Source organism: Panulirus ornatus, chromosome 63 (assembly GCF_036320965.1).
Source record: "Panulirus ornatus isolate Po-2019 chromosome 63, ASM3632096v1, whole genome shotgun sequence".
NCBI classification, from domain to species: domain Eukaryota; kingdom Metazoa; phylum Arthropoda; class Malacostraca; order Decapoda; family Palinuridae; genus Panulirus; species Panulirus ornatus.
In genome coordinates, this window is record NC_092286.1 from 26,255,195 (window position 1) to 26,280,967 (window position 25,773).

At 39.2% G+C, this 25,773-nt stretch overlaps 1 protein-coding gene across 7 annotated transcripts in view; it reads right to left on the reverse strand.

Annotated features, from left to right (window-relative positions):
- Positions 1-25,773, reverse strand: part of LOC139745940 (uncharacterized) — a 226,610-nt gene that overhangs the window by 26,310 nt on the left and 174,527 nt on the right. For all 7 annotated transcript variants that reach the window (XM_071656637.1, XM_071656638.1, XM_071656634.1 and 4 more), the window contains 3 exons: positions 17,420-17,635; positions 6,164-6,458; positions 5,670-5,939 (listed from right to left, as the gene is read on the reverse strand). In XM_071656637.1, the coding sequence (XP_071512738.1) occupies positions 5,670-5,939; positions 6,164-6,458; positions 17,420-17,635 (781 nt within the window). The remainder of the gene's footprint in view (positions 1-5,669; positions 5,940-6,163; positions 6,459-17,419; positions 17,636-25,773) is intronic.

Here is a 25,773-nt window from a genome sequence, read left to right on the forward strand (position 1 = left end):
TAAATTATATGGGAGGGTATTGATTGAGTGGGTGAAGGCATGTGCAGAGCATCAGATTGGGGAAGAGCAGTGTGGTTTCAGAAGTGGTAGAGGATGTGTGGATCAGGTGTTTGCTTTGAAGAATGTATGTGAGAAATACTTAGAAAAGCAAATGGATTTGTATGTAGCATTTATGGATCTGGAGAAGGCATATGATAGAGTTGATAGAGATGCTCTGTGGAAGGTATTAAGAATATATGGTGTGGGAGGCAAGTTGTTAGAAGCAGTGAAAAGTTTTTATCGAGGATGTAAGGCATGTGTACGTGTAGGAAGAGAGGAAAGTGATTGGTTCTTAGTGAATGTAGGTTTGCGGCAGGGGTGTGTGATGTCTCCATGGTTGTTTAATTTGTTTATGGATGGGGTTGTTAGGGAGGTGAATGCAAGAGTTTTGGAAAGAGGGGCAAGTATGAAGTCTGTTGGGGATGAGAGATCTTGGGAAGTGAGTCAGTTGTTGTTCGCTGATGATACAGCGCTGGTGGCTGATTCATGTGAGAAACTGCACAAGCTAGTGACTGAGTTTGGTAAAGTGTGTGAAAGAAGAAAGTTAAGAGTAAATGTGAATAAGAGCAAGGTTATTAGGTACAGTAGGGTTGAGGGTCAAGTCAATTGGGAGGTGAGTTTGAATGGAGAAAAACTGGAGGAAGTGAAGTGTTTTAGATATCTGGGAGTGGAACTGGCAGTGGATGGAACCATGGAAGCGGAAGTGGATCATAGGGTGGGGGAGGGGGCGAAAATTCTGGGGGCCTTGAAGAATGTGTGGAAGTCGAGAACATTATCTCGGAAAGCAAAAATGGGTATGTTTGAAGGAATAGTGGTTCCAACAATGATGTATGGTTGCGAGGCGTGGGCTACGGATAGAGTTGTGTGCAGGAGGATGGATGTGCTGGAAATGAGATGTTTGAGGACAATGTGTGGTGTGAGGTGGTTTGATCGAGTAAGTAACATAAGGGTAAGAGAGATGTGTGGAAATAAAAAGAGCGTGGTTGAGAGAGCAGAAGAGGGTGTTTTGAAATGGTTTGGGCACATGGAGAGAATGAGTGAGGAAAGATTGACCAAGAGGATACATGTGTCGGAGGTGGAGGGAACGAGGAGAAGAGGGAGACCAAATTGGAGGTGGAAGGATGGAGTGAAAAAGATTTTGTGTGATCGGGGCCTGAACATGCAGGAGGGTGAAAGGAGGGCAAGGAATAGAGTGAATTGGAGCGATGTGGTATACCGGGGTTGACGTGCTGTCAGTGGATTGAATCAAGGCATGTGAAGCGTCTGGGGTAAACCATGGAAAGCTGTGTAGGTATGTATATTTGCGTGTGTGGACGTATGTACATGTGTATGGGGGGGGGGTTGGGCCATTTCTTTCGTCTGTTTCCTTGCGCTACCTCGCAAACGCGGGAGACAGCGACAAAGTATGAAAAAAAAAAATATATATATATATATATATATATATATATATATATATATATATATATATATATATATATATATATATAGATTTCCAGCCCCCCCAGCTCCCTTCCCTTTTAGTCGCCTTCTACGACACGCAGGGAATACGTGGAAGTATTCTTTCTCCCCTATCCCCAGGATAATATATATATATATATATATATATATATATATATATATATATATATATATATATATATATATATATATATATTTATATATATATATATATATATATATATATATATATATATATATATATATATATATATATATATATATATGTGTTTTTTTTCTTTTTTCTTTGCTTTGTTGCTGTCTCCCGCGTTTGCCAGGTAGCGCAAGGAAACAGACGAAAGAAATGGCCCAACCCACCCCCATACACACGTACATACACACGTCCACACACGCAAATATACATACCTACACAGCTTTCCATGGTTTACCCCAGACGCTTCACATGCCTTGATTCAATCCACTGACAGCACGTCAACCCCTGTATACCACATCGCTCCAATTCACTCTATTTCTTGCCCTCCTTTCACCCTCCTGCATGTTCAGGCCCCGATCACACAAAATCTTTTTCACTCCATCTTTCCACCTCCAATTTGGTCTCCCACTTCTCCTCGTTCCCTCCACCTCAGACACATATATCCTCTTGGTCAATCTTTCCTCACTCATTCTCTCCATGTGCCCAAACCATTTCAAAACACCCTTTTCTGCTCTCTCAACCACGCTCTTCTTATTTCCACACATCTCTCTTACCTTTACGTTACTTACTCGATCAAACCACCTCACACCACATATTGTCCTCAAACATCTAATTTCCAGCACATCCACCCTCCTGCGCACAACTCTATCCACAGCCCATGCCTAGCAACCATACAACATTGTTGGAACCATTATTCCTTAAAACATACCCATCTTTGCTTTCTGAGATAATGTTCTCGACTTCCAAACATTCTTCAAGGCTCCCAGGATTTTCGCCCCCTCCCCCACCCTATGATTACTTCCACTTCCATGGTTCCATCCGTTGCCAGATCCACTCCCAGATATCTAAAACACTTTACTTCCTCCAGTTTTTCTCCATTCTAACTTACCTCCCAGTTGACTTGACCCTCAACCCTCCTGTACCTAATAACCTTGCTCTTATTCACATTTACTCTTAACTCATATAGATATATGCTTCTATATATTTTCTTTCTTTCATACTATTCACCATCTCCCGCATTAGCGAGGTTGCGCTAAGAACAGAGGACTGGACCTTTGAGGGAATATCCTCACCTCGCCCCCTTCTCTGTCCCTTCTTTTCGAAAATTAAAAAAAAACGAGAGGGGAGGATTTCCAGACGAAAGAATGGCTCAACCCACCCACATACAAATGTATATATATACACATCCACACACACACATATACATACCTATACATATCAATGTATATATACATATATACATACACAGACACATACATATATACACATGTACATAATTCATACTGTCTGCCCTTATTCATTATCGTCGCCACCCTGGCACACATGAAATGACAACCCACTCCCCCTGTATGTGTGCGAGGTAGCACTAGGAAAAGACAACAATGGCCACATTCGTTCACACTCAGTCTCTTGCTGTCATGTATAATGCACCGAAACCACAGCTCCCTTTCCACATCCAGGCCCCACAGAACTTACTATGGTTTATCCCAGATGCTTCACATGCCCTGGTTCAATCCATTGACAGCACGTCGACCCCCGGTATACCACATTGTTCCAATTCACTCTATTCCTCGCACACCTTTCACCCTCCTGCATGTTCAGGCCCCGATCACTCTGAATCTTTTTCACTCATCTTTTCACCTCCAATTTGGTCTCCCACTTCTCGTTCCCTCCACCTCTGACACATATATCCTCTTGGTCAATCTTTCCTCACTCATTCTCTCCATGAGACCAAACCATTTCAAAACACCCTCTTCTGCTCTCTCAACCACACTCTTTTTATTACCACACATCTCTCTTACCCTTACATTACTTACTCGATCAAACCACCTCACACCACATATTGTCCTCAAACATCTCATTTCCAGCACATCAACACTCCTGCGCACAACTCTATCCATAGTCCATGCCTCGCAACCATATAACATTGTTGGAACCACTATTCCTTCAAACATACCCAGGAAAAACAGTGGTTCTTCATCTGTTTCCTGTCACTGCCTTGCTGATGTGAGAGACAGCGATCAAGTAGAATAAATAAAGTATAAAATAAATACAAGTTGTCCATGAAAATGACTATTGTAAATTTAAGCTTTGCTGTATGTAAAAGTGAACTAAGAGCATGCATGTACTTTATCCATTTCATGTAAATGTGAGCTGTGTGGCGTGGTTGTGGATAGAGGGCTGTGGTTTCAGCGTATTACGCATTACAGCTAAAACCAATAAAGCCAAGGGAAATGGAATGGCACAAGCACCAAACTTTCATCTATTCTTCAAGACATCATCAGGGCAAGTGATGATGTCTTCAGCAATTGTCAAAAACTTGGTATCTCTGCCTTTCCACTTCATGAGGATTTATCCTCCGTGGTACCATTAATAGTTATTTTGACATGACATCTAGAGAGTGGATGATGAGTGAATGACAGCTTTTTTCATGTCTAGGTACTACTTTACTAAAAAAGAAAATTCCAAACAAGTATCAAAAAAAAGAAAAGAAAAAAATTCTTCCCTGCTGCACTGACAACCAATAAACCACTTTCTTCTATGTATATCATTTTCATCCTTTTGTTCACCAAGCTATTTTCCATCCACTTATCCTTTACCATAGAAACTCTTACACTGTACTGACAATACTGTTCCTGTTTATGCAAAAAGGTCAACTCAAAGCTATTAAGAAAAAAACATGTAATTTGTAAGAGAAAAGGGTGGGTATGAAAGGGAATAAAGACAAGAAGTACAAAAAAGAATGGACAGGTTTTTATGTACATGAAAAAGGGAAGTTCAAACTAGACCAGAAACTTTGTTTTAATGATACAGGAGCCCAATAATCATGACATGGAAGGTATAAGATGGTTGCAGGCATCCTTTTAAGATTCTTAAGTTTGAATAACAAAACCTGCAACCTACCTACTTATTAGGCAGTTATTGATAGGCAGCCACTGACCATGGAAGTATATTACTGATTTTACCCCCTTGGTATCAGAAGGGTTAGAGACAGCTGCATAGAAACCAGCACTTTGGTGGTTGTCAAGCTGTACTCCTCTGAACCAGGTATTTGTTGATTCTTTCTGCATCACTCACAAGTGGACTGCTGGCATTCTGTACACAAACATATAATCTCCCCTTGTCAAACATACAATCTCTCCTTATCAAACATAACACTTGAGAACACTTAATTTACACAACTCATTCTTTGTAACTGTAGATTTTCCCGCAGTGAGCACTATGTGCTAGCCCTGCCTCTCAGTAAAATGGCAGGATCAGTAGATAGAAGTAGTAAGTAAGAATGTTAAGGAGAAACATAAGGTTGAATTAATAGGTAGAAACATTAGATGGGAGTATTAGGTTGGAACATTAGATGGGAGTATTAGGTTGGAACATTAGATGGGAGTATTAGGTTGGAACATTAGATGGGAGTATTAGGTTGGAACATTAAGTAGACACATTAGACAGAAGTAGCCAGTGGAAACATTAGGCAGAAGCCTCTGGAAATACTGCACTAGAACTGCCCTCTGACAGTGGCCTGTTCACCTATTATGCAGACTTCCTGGGGCCATCCCCTTGTGGGAGTTCCCAAAGAGAAAGGGCATTAGATATAATGATAAACAAATAGATAGATAGACAGATAGATAGACAGAAATCACAATTTCCCTAGACAGATGCTGTCTTCATCTTAACACCCAATGTCCCCAACCATAAACTGCAGAGGTGCCTTTATAATAAATACCACAATGATAAGTATGGAACAGCCTGAGACTCAACGGAGTATCTGAGATCTGTGATTATATTTAGAAGTCCAGCAAATTCTCTACTTACATTTCTCTCTCTCACACATGGGTATCTTTCATAACCCTTCGTATCTATGTCAGTAATTAGAACATATTCATTACAACCTCCATCCACAAGTTACAGTCTAATAAGTTGTAAATACCATCATTATAGTAAGATTTTAGCATTTTCAACAGATGCAATGAAAACTTACCATGTTATCTAATGCATCCAAGCATTCCCAAATTCCACTGAGAATCTGTTCCTTTGTGAAGTCTAGACGATGCCCAAATGACCACTCATACAACCATGTAGCACCCTGACTGAGTTCTGATGTGAGACAAGAATGTGTAACATGTCCACTTGGCAATGGAAGGCCAAGGGAGAGCATCTGATACAAAGCAGCTCGAACTCCACAATAATTGTCTCCTCTTACTTTCCGCAAATGAGTAAAACCAAGTTCAACAGGAATGGCAGAGTAACCCTGAAAGGAAAATCAATATTTCAATTCTGCATATAATGTTCCTGTAAATCAACTATAACACATACTGAAAAATCAAAGAACTACTAATTTCTGACTTTCTATTTACTGCTCTGTTCCATTCAGTGTGCAGGACTATCTTACTCAATATCAAAAATAATACCACATTAAGCAGCTGAGTTTTTGTCATAAAAGTCTTTTTTTTTTGTAAACAGTTATTGAAATACCTGTCTGATAATCTGCGCCTTAGATGTGTTGCCTTGCCATTCTGTACTAGCATATTTTGTGAGTTCGATTTTCAGTCCAACAGCTACATGAGTATCCTGAATTCTTGCCAATTCTGAGTTTTGACGCAAAACAAGATCATTGTCGTTGGCAGTACTTGACTTATTTCCCATTATCAGATTATTGTTGAGTTTGTTGTCTGTTGTATCGTTTATGTTTCCTTCAGAGAAAGTTGTATCCCACTTATTAGCACGATGCAGAGGGGTAGAGGAGCTGCTTTCTGAGCCCTCCTTTTCTCTGAAAGTAAAACTTTGTTTTTAACAACATACTATAATGTATAAAAATCAATTAAAAGAGAATATTCTACCTAAGCGTAATTTTAGTAAAAGCAATAATTCTTAAATGAAATTATTATGTATATGTAAATACATATAACTTAGAGCTACGTCAAAAACATAAATATGTCTGCTAGTAATGAATTACTTCTCAAGTTGCTGACATTTGATTTTGTGATACAAATACTCATTATTATCTATTTTTATCTTCTTAACCCAACATCTCTCTTAAAGCTTTGTAATATACTTGATAACAAAAGAAACCTGCATTCTACTCAACATTTCTTGTAATTTCATTTAAAACCTTTTTATTCAATCACAATCCTTACAACCATTAAACCTTTTTGCCCCCAGTCTTCCACTTTCATATCTTTTGAAACCTGCTGACTGTATGCCATTACTAGTACATCACTGACTGTGCCTATTACTAGTACAGTGCTGACTGTGCCACTACCACTATAATATTGACTGTACCATCGCTAGTAAAGCACTGTACATTCTTTACAACAAGCTTTCAATTAGAGAGAGATATTTGCAGCTCTTTTTCTCTATTCTACTAACTACATATAATATATTCAAATTAACTTGATTTACAGTTAACTGAAAGGATGACGAGATTCTCACAGTACCAACCTGCTCTAAATGTAAGACATATGATATACAATACAGTTCAATATATTGACATGTTCTATATCTTTTCCCATTTTCCTATGGTATGTCTATTTCCAACTTATTTTTAATTTGTAATCTTCGTCTCTTTTCAAAGTTTCCATTTCACTCAGTATTAGTATTTCCTCTTTATCAAAATGGATCCAACATCATGATTGAATATCCCCACCTGTGATCTAAAAGAAAAGAGCAGTCAAACAAGTCATCTTGTGAGATATGAGTAATTTCAGCAATCCTGATTAAAAGCAAGTGTTAATCATACAAGAAAATGATAATAACCTATCAAATCAAAACAAGTACCCATACAAAACATGATCCATAATATGAGTGTATCTTCAAAGCTAACCTAATAAATCAATAAAACCATACGTATCTTTAAGTGTCTAAACAAAATCCAACATGATATAACACACTCACTGTTCAATTGAAAAACTTGAAGTAATCTGTACAGACAAACACTGACATAAATTTCACCACTATTTTCAAGCTTAAAATAAAAAGCTAATAAAATAAGTAATCTGCATGTCCGTTTAAAATTCTATTGAATTAGTATTGACAGAGATTAGGTACTAAAATATTCATTTTTTTATATCATCATACATAATTGCTGTTTCTCATGTTACTGAGGTAGCACCAAGAAACAGACAAAGAATGGCCCAACCAGTTATATACACGTATATGTACATAAACGCCCACAGACACACATATGCACACATATACATATCAACATATACATACACATATGCATACATATACATACATACACGTTACTGGAAGGGATCATCATTTCAATCTATGTTCCTTAGGGCATTACGTATTTGCAGTCCAGAGTTTATTGATTATGAGTTTGAGAAGATATATTCTATTGGATCTAAGTTAAAGTACCCTAGATCTTTCATTGATAAATCCCTTAAGTTAGCAAAGAAATCATTTATAGAGTTGAGCCCAAACCTCCCATTGATACCAAGAATCTTTTAGTTCTTCCTTTCAATGATAATTTCACTTTACTTCCCATGTTGCTTAAATGCTTTGATGTAAATGTTGCCTTTAGCAACAATAATAATATAAAGAATATCTTAATCAGGAATTCACTAGAAAACTCTCTTGGATGCATCTATAAAGTGCCTTGTGGAAATTGTGATAAATTTTATGTTGGTCAGACTGGTAAAGATCTTTCTGTTAGACTTAATCAACAAAAATATAGTATAAGAACGGGACAAGAATCAAATGCCTTGTTTAATCACGTTAAAAACTAGGATCATTGTATTGACTGGAGTAACGCCATCTCAGTTATTAACTCTAACTCTATTACCAAGAGAAATATAGAATCTTCTATTATCAAATACACAAAAAATTATAATCTTAATAATAATTTCATTTCAAGCTAGAAGTTTCAGTTTTCTAAATTGTTTCTTACCTTTTTTAATATGTATATATATGTATGTGTGTGTGTGTATATGTGCGTGTGTATGTGTGTGTGTGTGTGTGTGTGTATATATATATATATATATATATATATATATATATATATATATTTTTTTTTTTTTGCTTTGTCGCTGTCTCCCGCGTTTGCGAGGTAGCACAAGGAAACAGACGAAAGAAATGGCCCAACCCACCCCCATACACATGCCTTGATTCAATCCACTGACAGCACGTCAACCCCGGTATACCACATCGCTCCAATTCACTCTATTCTTTGCCCTCCTTTCACCCTCCTGCATGTTCAGGCCCCGATCACACAAAATCTTTTTTACTCCATCTTTCCACCTCCAATTTGGTCTCCCTCTTCTCCTCGTTCCCTCCACCTCCGACACATATATCCTCTTGGTCAATCTTTCCTCACTCATTCTCTCCATGTGACCAAACCATTTCAAAACACCCTCTTCTGCTCTCTCAACCACGCTCTTTTTATTTCCACACATCTCTCTTACCCTTACGTTACTTACTCGATCAAACCACCTCACACCACACATTGTCCTCAAACATCTCATTTCCAGCACATCCATCCTCCTGCGCACAACTCTATCCATAGTCCACGCCTCGCAACCATACAACATTGTTGGAACCACTATTCCTTCAAACATACCCATTTTTGCTTTCCGAGATAATGTTCTCGACTTCCACATATTCTTCAAGGCTCCCAGAATTTTCGCCCCCTCCCCCACCCTATGATCCACTTCCGCTTCCATGGTTCCATCCGCTGCCAGATCCACTCCCAGATATCTAAAACACTTCACTTCCTCCAGTTTTTCTCCATTCAAACTCACCTCCCAATTGACTTGACTCTCAACCCTACTGTACCTAATAACCTTGCTCTTATTCACATTTACTCTTAACTTTCTTCTTTCACACACTTTACCAAACTCAGTCACCAGCTTCTGCAGTTTCTCACATGAATCAGCCACCAGCGCTGTATCATCAGCGAACAACAACTGACTCACTTCGCAAGCTCTCTCATCCCCAACAGACTTCATACTTGCCCCTCTTTCCAAAACTCTTGCATTTACCTCCCTAACAACCCCATCCATAAACAAATTAAACAACCATGGAGACATCACACACCCCTGCCGCAAACCTACATTCACTGAGAACCAATCACTTTCCTCTCTTCCTACACGTACACATGCCTTACATCCTCGATAAAAACTTTTCACAGCTTCTAACAACTTGCCTCCCACACCATATATTCTTAATACCTTCCACAGAGCATCTCTATCAACTCTATCATATGCCTTCTCCAGATCCATAAATGCTACATACAAATCCATTTGCTTTTCTAAGTATTTCTCACATACATTCTTCAAAGCAAACACCTGATAGGTACAGTAGGGTTGAGGGTCAATTCAATTGGGAGGTGAGTTTGAATGGAGAAAAACTGGAGGAAGTGAAGTGTTTTAGATATCTGGGAGTGGATCTGGCAGCGGATGGAACCATGGAAGCGGAAGTGGATCATAGGGTGGGGAGGGGGCGAAAATTCTGGGAGCCTTGAAGAATGTGTGGAAGTCGAGAACATTATCTCGGAAAGCAAAAATGGTATGTTTGAAGGAATAGTGGTTCCAACAATGTTGTATGGTTGCGAGACGTGGGCTATGGATAGAGTTGTGCGCAGGAGGATGGATGTGCTGGAAATGAGATGTTTGAGGACAATATGTGGTGTGAGGTGGTTTGATCGAGTAAGTAACGTAAGGGTAAGAGAGATGTGTGGAAATAAAAAGAGCGTGGTTGAGAAAGCAGAAGAGGGTGTTTTGAAATGGTTCGGGCACATGGAGAGAATGAGTGAGGAAAGATTGACCAAGAGAATATATGTGTCGGAGGTGGAGGGAACGAGGATAAGAGGGAGACCAAATTGGAGTTGGAAAGATGGAGTGAAAAAGATTTTGTGTGATCGGGGCCTGAACATGCAGGAGGGTGAAAGGAGGGCAAGGAATAGAGTGAATTGGAGCGATGTGGTATACCGGGGTTGACGTGCTGTCAGTGGATTGAATCAAGGCATGTGAGGCGTCTGGGGTAAACCATGGAAAGCTGTGTAGGTATGTATATTTGCGTGTGTGGACGTATGTATATACATGTGTATGGGGGTGGGTTGGGCCATTTCTTTCGTCTGTTTCCTTGCGCTACCTCGCAAACGCGGGAGACAGCGACAAAGCAAAAAAAAAAAAAAAAAAATATTAGTGATGGTCTATACAAATTAGATAACTTTATTGTTGATAAGATTTGTAAAAGGATAAGTTTATGAACGCCTGTTGTATGTTTTGGACAATCACATGTTTACCAAATGGCGTCCTAGCTTCGTGTCTTCGATGTATATCGACTGACTTATATTTCTCTCTTGTGTCTCCCCTGATGATGTGATTATTACATGAAAGAGCACTTGGGAAATTATAGTGTTTCATTTTCCCCGTGGACTCATAGGAATACATACACATATAAATATTCATATTTGCTTGCCTTCATCCATTTCTGTCACTACCCTGCCCCACAAGAAAACAGACAAAAAAGGCCACATTCGTTCATGCTTAGTCTCTAGCTGTCATGTGTAATGCACCGAAATCACAGCTCCCTATCCACATCCAGGACCCACAGACCTTTCCATGGTTTACCCCAGACGCTTCACATACCCTGGTTCAATCCACAGACAACATGTTGACCCTGGTATACCACATTGTTCCAATTCACTCTATCCTTGCATGCCTCTCATCCTCCTGTATGTTCAGGCCCCAATCAGTCAAAATCTCATTCACTCCATCCTTCCACCTCCAAATTGGTCTGCCACTTCTCCTTGTTTCCTCCATCTCTGATACATATATCCTCTTTGTCAATCTTTCCTTACTCATTCTCTCAATATGCCCAAAACATTTCAACAAACCCTCTACTGCTCTCTCAGGCATACTCTTTTTATTTCCATACATTTCTCTTACCCTTTCATTACTAACTCGATTCAAACCACCTCACACCACATAATGTCCTTAAACATTTCATTTTCAACACATCCACCCTCCTCCACACAACCCTTCCTATAGCCCATGCCTCACAACCATATAACATCATTGGAACTACTATTCCTTCAAACATACAAATTTTTGCTCTCTGAGATAACGTTCTTTCCCTCCACACATTCTTCATCGCTTCCAGAATCTTCGCCCCCTCCCTCACCCTGTAACTCACTATCGCTTCCATAGTTCCATCCACTGCTAAGTCCACTCCCAGATACCTAAAACACTTTACTTCCTCCAACTTTTCATCATTCAAACTTACATCCCAATGAATTTCTTACTCAACCCTACTGAAAATTATAACCCTGCTCTTATTAGAGCTGCATCGTCAGCGAACAACAACTGACTCACTTCCCAAGCCCTCTCATCCACAACAGAATGCATACTCGCCCCTCTCTCCAAATCTCTTGCATTTACCTCCCTAACCACAACATCCATACACAAATCAAACAACAATGGGGGCATCACACACCCCTGCTGCAAACTGACATTCACTGGGAACCAATGACTCTCCTCTCTTCCTACACGTACACATGCCTTACATCCTTGGTAAATACTTTTCACTGCTTCTAGCAACTTATCTTCCACACCATAAACTCTTAAGACCCTCAACAAAGCATCTCTATCAACTCTATCAAATGCTTTCTCCAGATCCATAAATGCTACATACAAATCCATTTGCTTTTCTAGGTATTTCTCACATACATTCCTCAAAGCAAACATCAGATCCACACATCCTCTACCACTTCTGAAACCACACTGCTCTTGCCCAATCTGATGCTCTGTACATGCCTTCACCTTCTCAATCAAAACTCTCCCATATAATTTACCAGGAATACTCAACAAACTTATACCTCTGTATTTTGAACACTCACCTTCCTCCCCTTTGCCTTTGTACAATGGCACTATGCATGCATTTTGCCAATCCTCAGCCACTTCACCATTTTCCATCCATATACTGAATATCCATACTAACCAATCAACAAAACAGTTACCATCTTTTCTAATAAATACTGCTGCAATAACATCCAAACCTGCTGCTTTACCGGATTTCAACTTCTGCAAAGCTTTTACTACCTCTTCTCTCTTAACCACACCATTCTCACTGACCCTATCACTTCACACTCCATTCCGACCAAAAGTAGCACATATGATTGGGAGATGTATAAAAGAAAGAGGCAGGAGGTCAAGAGAAAGGTGCAAGAGGTGAAAAAGAGGACAAATGAGAGTTGGGGTGAGAAAGTATCATTGAATTTTATAGAAAATGAAAAGATGTTTTGGAAGGAGGTAACTAATGTGCATAAGACAAGAGAACAAATGGGAACATCGGTGAAGTGGGTTAATGGGGAGGTGATAACAAGTAGTGGTGAAGTGAGGAGATGAAGTGAGTATTTTGAAGGTTTGCTGAATGTGTTTGATGATAGAGTGGCAGATATAGGGTGTTTTGGTCGAGGTGGTGTGCAAAGTGAGAGGGTCACGGAGAATGATTTGGTGAACAGAGAAGAGGTAGTAAAAGCTTTGCGGAAGATGAAAGCCGGCAAGGCAGTGGGTTTGGATGGCACTGCAGTGGAATTTATCAAAAAAGGGGATGACTGTGTTGTTGACTGGTTGGTAAGGTTATTTAATGTATGTATGACTCATGGTGAGGTGCCTCAGGATTGGCGGAATGCTTGCATAGTGCCACTGTACAAAGGCAAAGGGGATAAAAGTGAGTGCTCAAATTACAGAGGTATAAGTTTGTTGAGTATTCTTGGTAAATCATATGGGAGGGTATTGATTGAGAGGGTGAAGGCATGTACAGAGCATCAGATTGGGGAAGAGCAATGTGGTTTCAGATGTGGTAGAGGATGTGTGGATCAGGAGTTTGCTTTAAAGAATATATGTGAAAAATACTTAGAAAAACTGATGGATCTGTATGTAGCATTTATGGATCTGGAGAAGGCATATGATAGAGTTGATAGAGATGCTCTGTGGAATGTATTAAGACTATTTGGTGTGGGAGGCAAGTTGTTAGAAGCAGTGAAAAGTTTTTATCGAGGATGTAAGGCATGTGTATGAGTAGGAAGAGAGGAAAGTGATTGGTTCTCAGCGACTGTCGGTTTGCAGCAGGGGTGCAAATTTGTTTGTTAATTTGTTTATGGATGGGGTTGTTAGGGAGGTGAATGCAAGAGTTTTGGAAAAAGGGGCAAGTATGCAGTCTGTTGTGGATGAGAACGCTTAGGAAGTGAGTCAGTTGTTGTTCGCTGATGATACAGCATTGGTGGCTGATTTGGGTGAGAAACAGCAGAAGCTGGTGACTGAGTTTGGTAAAGTGTGTGAAAGAAGGAAGTTAAGAGTAAATGTGAATAAGAGCAAGGTTATTTAATAGGTACAGTAGGGTTGAGGGTCAAGTCAATTGGGAGGTAAGTTTGAATGGAGAAAAACTGGATGAAGTAAAGTGTTTTAGATATCTGGGAGTGGATCTGGCAGCGGATGGAACCATGGAAGCGGAAGTGGATCATAGGGTGGGGGAGGGGGCGAAAATTCTGGGAGCCTTGAAGAATGTGTGGAAGTCGAGAACATTATCTCGGAAAGCAAAAATGGGTATGTTTGAAGGAATAGTGGTTCCAACAATGTTGTATGGTTGCGAGGCGTGGGCTATGGATAGAGTTGTGCGCAGGAGGATGGATGTGCTGGAAATGAGATGTTTGAGGACAATGTGTGGTGTGAGGTGGTTTGATCGAGTAAGTAACGTAAGGGTAAGAGAGATGTGTGGAAATAAAAAGAGCGTGGTTGAGAGAGCAGAAGAGGGTGTTTTGAAATGGTTTGGGCACATGGAGAGAATGAGTGAGGAAAGATTGACCAAGAGGATATATGTGTCGGAGGTGGAGGGAACGAGGAGAAGTGGGAGACCAAATTGGAGGTGGAAAGATGGAGTGAAAAAGATTTTGTGTGATCGGGGCCTGAACATGCAGGAGGGTGAAAGGAGGGCAAGGAATAGAGTGAATTGGATCGATGTGGTATACCGGGGTTGACGTGCTGTCAGTGGATTGAATCAGGGCATGTGAAGCGTCTGGGGTAAACCATGGAAAGCTGTGTAGGTATGTATATTTGCGTTGGGCCATTTCTTTCGTCTGTTTCCTTGTGCTACCTCGCAAACGCGGGAGACAGCAAAAAAAAAAAAAAAAAAATATATATATATATATATATATATATATATATATATATATATATATATATATATATATATATATATATATATATATAAATGACCATAAAATGCATATATACATACATATACATTCAGACATATACATATATACACATTCACATATTCATTCTTGCTTGCCTTCATCCATTCCTGTCGCTACCCTGCTACACCAGAAATAGCATTCACCCCACCCCTTCAGTGGAGTAGCACCAGAAAAAGACAAAAAAGGCCACATTCATTCACACTCTGTCTCTAGCTGTCATGTGTAATGCACCAAAACCACAGCTCCCTATCCACATCAAGGCCCCAAAGACCTTTCCATGGTTAACCCCAGACGTTTCACATGCCCTGGTTCAATCCATTGACAGCATGTCGACCCCAGTATACTATATCATTCCAATTCACTCTATTTCTTGCACGCCTTTCACCCTCCTACATGGTCAGGCCCCGATCACTCAAAATCTTTTTCACTCCATCTTTCCACCTCCAATTTGGTCTCCCACTTCTCGTTCCCTCCACCTCCGACACATATATCCTCTTGGTCAATCTTTCCTCACTCATTCTCTCCATGTGTCCAAACCATTTCAACACACCCTCTTCTGCTCTCTCAACTACACTCCTGTGTATATATAGCCTATATATGTATACACACGAAGCCCGCCAATGAGGATGGTTTGGTATAAAGAGGCCTTTGTCAATTATACTGACATAAATCACAATACCCACCTAAAATAATGCTGTTGTTCACCAATAAAGTTGGCAACCTCTACTGAACAGTGACAACTACATGACATGCTGGTACACCACATGAGCCACTTCAGTAGCAATTTAGCTGTTACAGGAGGCAGGAGTGTATTGTTGTACTCTCAATTATAATCTGGATTTACATTGCTGTCTTACATTTTTGTATCTCTACCACCTACTTAGGTTGGAAATCAGTCACCTTAAAAGTGACAAAACAGCATCTATAGTTGCACTTTACAAGGATAGTAAGCCAATTAAGGAAATTTTTAATAATACCAGTTGAGCTAGAGATCAGTGCAACAATGGGTGAGGAAATTTAATGTGAAACACCCTGAGAAGGCTAGAGAAACCCCTTTATATACTCTGAACATTTTTAAACATCAAGTGGATGCAGATCCATGCTTCAGTGCAAAAGAATTAAAAGAAAAAACCCTAAACTGCTCAGTGATGTGGCGGTAAAGACAGTGCAACACTGCTTAAATGACAGCCTGAAGCACTAGAGCTGCAGGCTGCATCCCAAGCTAACAGTCACCATAAACAAAAGAAAAAGTAAATTTCTGCAAGAAATATGTAGTGTGGGATACAGCTAAATTCAGAAGCATCTTGTAATGAGTCCACCTTGTCTGTGATAGGTGGCCATAATGGGAGTGCGTGCAGGTGACCAGGCTGAGATCCATTTGACCCCAAGTACACTGCAAGCACTTTAAAGTTCCTGCTTCACTTATGGTATGGGGGTGTTTCACTTATTATGGTTTGGGGGACCTTGCAGCGTTGCTAAAGAATGAAATTATGAACACAATAGTTACCTCAAGCCAGTAAGTGACCATCTCCCAGGTTCATTCAAAAAGTGCAAGGCCAAAATGGAATGCAGTATGAGGCTTCCTGCCACACGAGCCTCTGATTACTTTATCAAAGATTGTGCAGTTCAGTTTTTCAGTGACTGGCCTAGGAATTCACTGAGTTTGGATTCAATAGAAAACTCGTGGGTGCTTATGAAAATGAAATTACATAATAAGGATACTTACTTCATCACTATGCAAAATACAATACTGTAGCACTCCTTGACTACAGACTGTACCTACACCAAGCATATGTAAGTTTCTCACCAGGTGTTGGCAATGCCACACCACTGCACTGCCAGTCTAATGATGATCATGATATTCCAAACTTAAACCTAAGTAAATAAGAAAGTCTAAATGGACTGTGCATGTTATAATAAAAATGGTATAGATCAAATACGCATATACCAATAGGTTCCTGTATAAGAACCCTCTTGCCCAAGACATAACTTTAAAACTGAAGGGCAATAACCACCTATTCCTCCCTCAAAAACATTACCACTCTTCTTGACTATGGTCCCACCCAGTGGATGAGGATGGCTTTCTGGGTGATGCAGCAGCTCAACAAAAGGGGCTCCTGGGGCAGGACAGTAAAGGTATAGAAATTCCAATTATGACAACAAAAAGTGATCAATCCCTAAAGTTCAAGATAACATTTTGATAATAATCATTATACATTAGTTCATAAACTGTATTCAGTTTGAAATAAACATCATACCTAAAACACAATTGCATTTCTTTTTCATATAAATAGCAAGGCACTGCAAGTCATTCTAGATTTCCAAACCATAAGTATTATAATCACAGCCCCTAGTCATACTACTGTATACATGTAGTCACCATAATCACTAAAACTGGTTCAGTGGAAAAGGAACATCACAATGGGCTCAAACCCAAATCATCAAAATTAGTTACGCTAAAAAGGTACTGCATATTCTTTGGATAATAAATATTTCTACATTATATACTGTACTATGCATAATCTCACTTGATTTCATGCACAGGAGAAAGCTGCACGTGTAATGAGGTGTCCAGAGCTGTTTCAACCCCTTCCATGTAACCACTTTCTTCCGAGCTCCAGTAGCGGCGGACCTTGCTACCGAACTCACCAGGGCCAAAACGACGCTCACAATTAGGCCAACCGGTGGTTTCAGAATCAGGAGTAGCAGGTGATATTTCTGAGCTGCTAGCCAGACCAGAAGAGCTGTAAGCCAAGGTGCAAGCATGAGACGTGCAATGCAGACATGAAGCAATCGCTACATACAGGCCTTACATTCCTTTTATGATTTACTAATCAACCCTTCTCTCAATCATTATCACTTTTATTAACATATATTTCTACAGTTTTCATCTTTTACTATGTAAAAAAAGTTTCCATATTCTATATCTTTTGATACAATAAACCAAAAGTGAATATGGCAAGTTGTAAATTATGATATTATAACTCACAAATCAGGTTTTTATTAAAAAACTTTTGATATAGGCTTAATTATTAAGTCAAATGTACGACAGATCATGTGAAGCAATAAATTTCAAGAATACTAAAAAAAGCTAACATCCAAGGCCTTAAGGTTAAGTGGATGGTAGAGCATGAGAACCACTATAGATAAAAGCAACTAATTTGAATGAAACTGACTTAAAGTATTGTACATTTTTCCAATGGACTACATCCTAATTTATAATATTTTGTTAAAGAAATTCCTATAAAGATAAAAGTTGACCATTTATTTGCTTTGACCATATGATTGGTATTTGTGGATCTCCCAGTCTCTTTTTAGGGGTGGTATTAGCATATCTTCCAGCAAATAAAAAAAATTCCAACTAACTTATATGTTCATTTAATTGAAAAATCTAAATTTACTACAGAATTAGAAAAAATAAATGATATTCTGAAAATCTTTAAATACAGTACTTATGTTGAAAAACTGCCTTATTACTTAAGACACATCACAAATTATGATGATTCCTCTATAAGAAAAGCTTTTCATATCTGGCTATGTAATTTTTGGTGACTAAATACCAAAACAAAATATAACAAATGCATATAGCAGCTCACAAAAAGGCATTTCTCATCTACCAAAGGCTTAGCAAACTTTTCATCTACACAGCTTAGCACAATGCAACGTCCAAAAAACGGAAGAAAACATTATACTTTCTCGTCACTTGCAGATGTAAACTAGCCCATACCTGTCTGATCAGAAACCGTGTGGTGTGCAAAAAGAATCCATATAAAAGTCTATTAAACATCTAATACACTTCTTGAGGTTGGGCTTTCAGATTCTGATACTGAGACCAGTAAATCTCCACAAGTAAAAGCTAGACAACAACAAATATTCACTTGCACAAATATATGACACGATCAGAAGGTCTATTTTGAAAAAAGATAAAAGTTTGCAAAAGTGTTTGGATAGATCTCCCTTTTAAGGATATACCAGATAAATATCATTCAAATGGAAATAGAGCAATGATACATGAACAGAAATACCACATAAGTAAATCTACAGTTAATGGAAAATACATTGTAAGAGAATCTAACGATGTTCAAAAGAAAGAACTTAGCTTTTCTTGATACAATTTATGGTGCTAAACATATGACTAAGTGGAAAATGAATAATTCACAATGAAGCCAACCACTGTCTGTTTCATCCATCATCTTCCACCTTTTGCCCTAATATCACATCTATCATTTTCCTGATAAGCCATGTTATAATTATTACTAGAATTATTTCAGTAATTACACACAAACTTGTAACTTTGTTAATAAGTGACTCGATGGTACTGACCAAAGTGGGGACGGGAAAAGTTATTACAATCAAATTTCCAAAGATATGCATCCATTTTCCTATGGATATTTTAGCAACATATACCGTGACAGATTCCAATATTTTCTAGAACAGTAAGTTGAATTATTAAGAACTAGACTGAATGATTACAGGAAAATAATAAGAAGGTAAATGAGTCACTCTTATCAATAATTTTTACATGAGACCAAACTGCTGTTAATCAAATTTACATAGGTTTTCAAAATCTAAGACTGGCAACTTAGTGCCTCATAAAGATTTTGATTACTTGCATCAACAATATTTCCAACCAATTAAACAAGACTGTTGCAATTAAAACTGGTAAAGAAAGACCCCAAAAAAAAGGATAGTGAAGATTTCTTGTTCAATCATACTTATCAATGGAATCTGCAAATCATGAGTTTTTGTTACTTCGTATACTTAAGAAACTATAATTCTATCCAGTACTGTACATACTCATACATTTAAGAGACTATAATTCTCTTCTAGCATTCTACAAATAAGCAATCACAAAGGTTTAGGTACAAATCTCTCTGGGCAATAGTAACCAACAGCTCAGCTCATGTTCTGGGTTTCTGCTATTCATTTTACTATCATGAAATACCCCAAAGCAAAAATAATTTTATTTCCTCTCTAATTTCAAGAAAAAAGTAGAAAACTCATATCTATACGCATATCATAACCTTAGAACTTTAAAAAAAAATCCTATTATATCAATGACCAAGAATCCTTCCTACCCAGTGGTGTATGTCTGAAATTTCAATGATTCAGTCCTTAATCACCTGCTTCACGGGAAAGTATTACATCAGTATGAAATACATAAAAGTAACTCACATCATTGAAGTGTACAATAACACAATAGTCTTTATATACATAGACTTTTAAGCATATTTTTGTGAAGCTATTTTGGAGCTATCAGACAATACTGTGGATTTCACATTTCCAACATGTGAAAATGTTAAGAAACCATGTTCACCTAGAAAATCAATAATCAGAGGTACCTTTGTATATGAATCTTAGAAGAGGAAAACATATATATTCTCCAATCCTCACAGGTATTTTATAAGAAAAACTGTACAAAAGAAAAACATTCATACCGTACTAGTACAATCTAAACAAATATGGTATAAAATGCGGTTTTCCATTCGAGCCTGTAAACATACAATTATGTTTGGTAAAAACATACTGAAGTTTTCTTAGAGGTTCACCAGTTAAGAAGGGATGTTTTCATGGAAAACTGCTAGGTAATTAAAATAGCTGTCTATGTAGCCTATTTCTGCACTGGCAATAATACAGCTATAATACTTAAAGCATCTAAATCTCCTATCACAGCATTCTATCTGACATGATACTGATAAAATACATGTATAAATAAGGATGACCATCTGTTTCAAAATCATCAAATAGTGTACCGTACACCATTACTGACCAGACTATTAACATATAGAAATTGTGTCATTGGTAGAAGTTAAAATGCAGTACTGAAGTGGGAGGGTATTCTTGGGAAGTGTTGAACAACTAATGTGTGATCCCACCTACCTTGTGGGACTAGACTTAATTAGGTCAAGGAACTGCCCTCTGTAAGCAATTAAAAGCCATAAGAAAATACAGGCATGTATGAAAGATCTATGTGTGGCATAGCAAATGGAGTGGATGGGATTACTACTGAACTTCTGAAGTTGTTGACTGGTTATTTAAGGTTTTCAGTATATGTATAGGTCATGAAGAGGTGCCTGGGGATTGCCCGACTGCCAGAACTGTGACATTCTGAGTGCTCAAATTACATAGGTATAAGATTACTGGGAAGCTGTATGGGAGTGGTGATTGAGAGGGAGGTGGCATGCACAGTGCATCAGACTGAGGAGGAAAAATGTGGTTTCAGGAGTGGTTTCAGATGTGTGGATCAGGTGTTTACTTTGAAGAATTTAAGAAACACTTACAGAAACAGAAGGATTTGTGCATGGCATTTATGGATCTCAAGCAAGCATCTGAAAGGGTTGATAAAGATGCTATATGAAAGGTGTTATTAATACAAGGTGTGGGAAAAGAGCTACCAGAAGCAGTGAGTTTTTATCAATAGAGTAAAGCACTTGTGCAAGCAAAGAGAAACGAGGATGAGTGGTTCCAGGTGAAGGTGGCTCTGCAGTAGAGATACGTCATGTCACCATGGTTGTTTAATCTGCTTACAGATGGGGTGGTATAGGAAGTGGTTGCAAGGTTTTGGAGAGGGGCAGATATGAATCCCACTGGGAGTTGAGGGGGGGTTTGGGAGGTGATTCAGCTACTGTTTGCTGATGACAAAGCACTGGTCGCAGATTCAAGTGAAAAACTACAAAAACTGGTTTCTGAGTTTTAAAGAGTATGTGAAAGGAGAAATCTGAATGTAAATGTGAATAAAAGCAAGGTTATTAGATTTGGTAGCAAAGAGAAAGATCAGTTGGAGTGTGTGTTGGAATGGAGAGAATCTGGAGGAAATGAAGTCCCTTGATAGAGTAATGAAGGGTATAGCTATGGAATCAAAGAAAGGATTAAGGGACAGCACTGTCCTCCCAACAATGACCTATGCAGCTGAAACTTGGACATGGAGTGAGTCACAGAGGCCAAGAATCCAGGTCATGGAAATGAGTTATCCAAGAGGAGCATGTGGTGTGAGTGTATGGAATGAAGAAAGTTGTGAAGGGGTGTATGGGAAATTTGGTATGAAGGAATGCAAAGGAAATGCATTTTGGAGTAGTAGAGTGGGTTAAATGTAGTACTTTTAGGTGGTTCGGGCATGGGGAAAGAATGCAAGATGTTTTACAAGGTATGTGTAAGATAATATGATCAAGGGAGTTGTTGTGAGAGGAAGACCACCTGTGACACAGGGAAATAAAGTGGAAGAGTACTGGAGGGAGAGAAATGGGAGAATAATGCATAGAATGGCATATGCAAGGGAAGAGTGTAAGGCCAGGGATAAGTGGAGACTCTTTTACCATGGTCACCCCCTTAATGGGGATTCCAAGAAGGAATGGGAGTTAGAGATATAAATAGATATATAGACAGATAGATAGTGAAGTGTTTTACATACCTGACAGCATATGTAACTACAGGAGTTGAAGTGATCCATAGGGTGAGTGAGGGGGCTACAGTCCTGGGTGCAGTAAGGAATGTATGGAAAGAGGAGAGATAACAGTCTGTGCTGACAGTGTTGTATGGAAGCAAGCCATGGGCTCTAGGATAATAAAAGTTCAGAAAGGGTAAATGTGTTGGAAATTAAATGTTTGAAGACAATATGTTGTGAAAGGAGGGTCCACTGAATTAGTAATGAAAGGATCTGAGAAAGGTGTCACTGTAAAATGTGTATGGTTGAGAGCTGAAGGTGTGCTGAAAGGGTGTGGACACATGGAAAGGATGAATGAGGAGAGGATGACTAAGAGGGTATGCATATTAGAGTGGAGAAAAGACGAGAAGGGAAAACATAAGGGAGATATGCTGTCACTGGACTGAATCAGGGTATATAAAGTGGTAAGGGGAAACCACAGAGAGGTTTGTGAGGCCTGGTTGTGAGTAGCGGCTCTTGTTTTAGTGCATTATACATGATAGCTAGAGAGTCAATGTAAGCAAGAGATCATTTTTCTTCTGTTTATGGTGTTGCGGTTGAATTTGTTAAGCAAGCAAGTGACTGTGTTGTTGATTGGTTGCTAAGAATATTATATGTATGTATGGATCATGGTGAAGTACCTGAGGATTGGCAGAATGTATGTATAGTGTCATTGTACAAGGGCAAAGGGGATAAAGGTGAGTGTTCAAACTACAGAGGTATAAGTTTGTTGAGTACATGAGTACACTGGAAATTTGTATGGGAGGGTATTGACTGAGAGGATAAAGGCATGTAAAGAAAATAAGATTGGGGAAGAGCAGTGTGGTTTCAGAAGTGATAGAGGATGTGTGGATCAGGTGTTTGCTATGAAGAATGTATGTGAGAAATAATTAGAAAAACAAATGAATTTGTATGTGGCATATATAGATCTGGAGAGGGCATTTGATACGGTTGATGGAGATACTTAGTGAAATGTCTTAAAAATACATGGTATGGGAGGTAAGCTGCTAGAAGCAGTGAAAAGTCTTTATCAAGGAATTAAGGCATGTGTATGAGTAGGAAGAAAGGAGAGTGATTGGTTTCCAGTAAAGACTGGTCTGTGACAGGGGTATGTAATGTTAATAAGGTTGTTAATTTGTTTATGGATGGTGTGGTTAGGGAGATAAATGCAAGCGTTTTGGAGAGAGGGGCGAGTATGCAGTCTGTCAGGGATGAGAGGGCCTGGGAAGTGAGTCAGCTGTTGTTCGCAGATGATACAGTGCTGGTGGCTGATACAAGTGAGAAACTGCAGAAGTTGGTGACTGAGTTTGGAGAAGTGTGTGACAGGAAACAGCATTGCTACCCCTGCTTTACTGAGGTAGAGCCAGGAAAACAAAAGCAACATTCATTCACACTCAGTCTCTAGCTGCCATTTGTAATGCAACAAAACCACAGCTCCCTATCCACATCCAGGCCCCACAAAACTTTCCACGTTTTGCCCCAGATGTTTGACATGCTCTGGTTCAATCCACTGACAGCACCTCAACCCTAGTATACCACATCATTCCAATTCACTCTATTCCACACCTCTCACCTTCTTGTATGTTTAGGCCCCAATTGCTCAGAATCTTTTACTTTATTCTTCCAACTCCAATTTGGTCTCCCACTTCTTGATCCCTGCACCTCTGACACATATATCCTCTTTGTCAATCTTTCCTCACTCATTCTCTCCATATGACCAAACCATTTCAGCACACCCTCTTCTACTCTCTCAACCACACTCTTTTTATTTCCACACATCTCTTTTACCCTTTCATTACTTACTTGATCAAACCACCTCACACCACATATTGTCCTCAAACATTTCATTTCCAATGCATCCACCCTCCTCCACACAACCTAATCTATAACCTATGCCTCACACCCATATAGCATTGTTGGAACTACTATTCCTTCAAACATACCCATTTTTGCTCTCCCACATAACGTTCTTGCCTTTCACACTCTCTTCAATGCTCCCAGAACCTTCGCCCTCTCCCCTACCCTGTGACTCACTTCCACTTCCATGGTTCCATTCGCTGCTAAGTCCACTCCCATGAATCTAAAACACTTCATTTCCTCCAATTTTTCTCCATTAAAACCCACACCCCACTTAACTTGTCCCTTAACCCTACTGAACATAAAAACCATGCTCTTATTCACATTTACTCTCACTTTTCTCTTTTCACACACTTTCCAAACTCAGTAACCAGCTTCTACAGTTTCCCATTTGAATCAACCACCAGCGCTGTATCATTTGCAAACAACAACTGACTCACTTCCCAAGCTCTCTCATCCACAACAGACTGCATACTTGCCACTCTCTCCAAAGCCCTTGCATTTACTTCCATAACCACCCCATCCATAAACAAATTAAACAACCATGGGGATCACACACTCCTGCCGCATACTGACCTTCACTGGAAATCAACCATTCTCCTCTCTTCCTACACGTACACATGCCTTACATCCTTGATAAAAACCTGTTAATGGTCCTAGTGGCTTACCTCCCACACCATATATTCTTAATGCATTCCACAAAGCATCTCTATCAACTCTATCATATGCCTTCTCCAGATCCATAAATGCTACATACAAATCCATTTGCTTTTCTAAGTATTTCTCACATACATTCTTCAAAGCAAACACCTGATCCATACATCCTCTACCACTTCTGAAACCACACTGCTCTTCCCTAATCTGATGCTCTGTACATGCCTTCACCCTCTCAATCAATACCCTCCCATATAATTTCCCAGGAACACTCAACAAACTTATACCTCTGTAATTTGAGCACTCACTTTTATCCCCTTTGCCTTTGTACAATGACACTATGCAAGCATTCCACCAATCCTCAAGCACCTCACCATGATTCATACATACAATGAATATCCTTACCAACCAATCAACAACACAATCACCCCCTTTTTTTAATAAATTTAACTGCAATAACAGTAGGGTTGAGGGTCAAGTCAATTGGGAGGTGAGTTTGAATGGTGAGAGGCTGGAGGAAGTGAAGTGTTTTAGATATCTGGGAGTGGATCTGTCAGCGGATGGAACCATGGAAGCGGAAGTGGATCATAGGGTGGTGGAGGGGGCGAAAATTTTGGGAGCATTGAAAAATGTATGGAAGTCGAGAACATTATCCCGGAAAGCAAAAATGGGTATGTTTGAAGGAATAGTAGTTCCAACAATGTTGTATGGTTGCGAGGCGTGGGCTATGGATAGAGTTGTGCGTAGGAGGATGGATGTGCTGGAAATGAGATGTTTGAGGACAATGTGTGGTGTGAGGTGGTTTGATCGAGTAAGTAACGTAAGGGTAAGAGAGATGTGTGGAAATAAAAAGAGCGTGGTTGAGAGAGCAGAAGAGGGTGTTTTGAAATGGTTTGGGCACATGGAGAGAATGAGTGAGGAAAGATTGACCAAGAGGATATATGTGTCGGA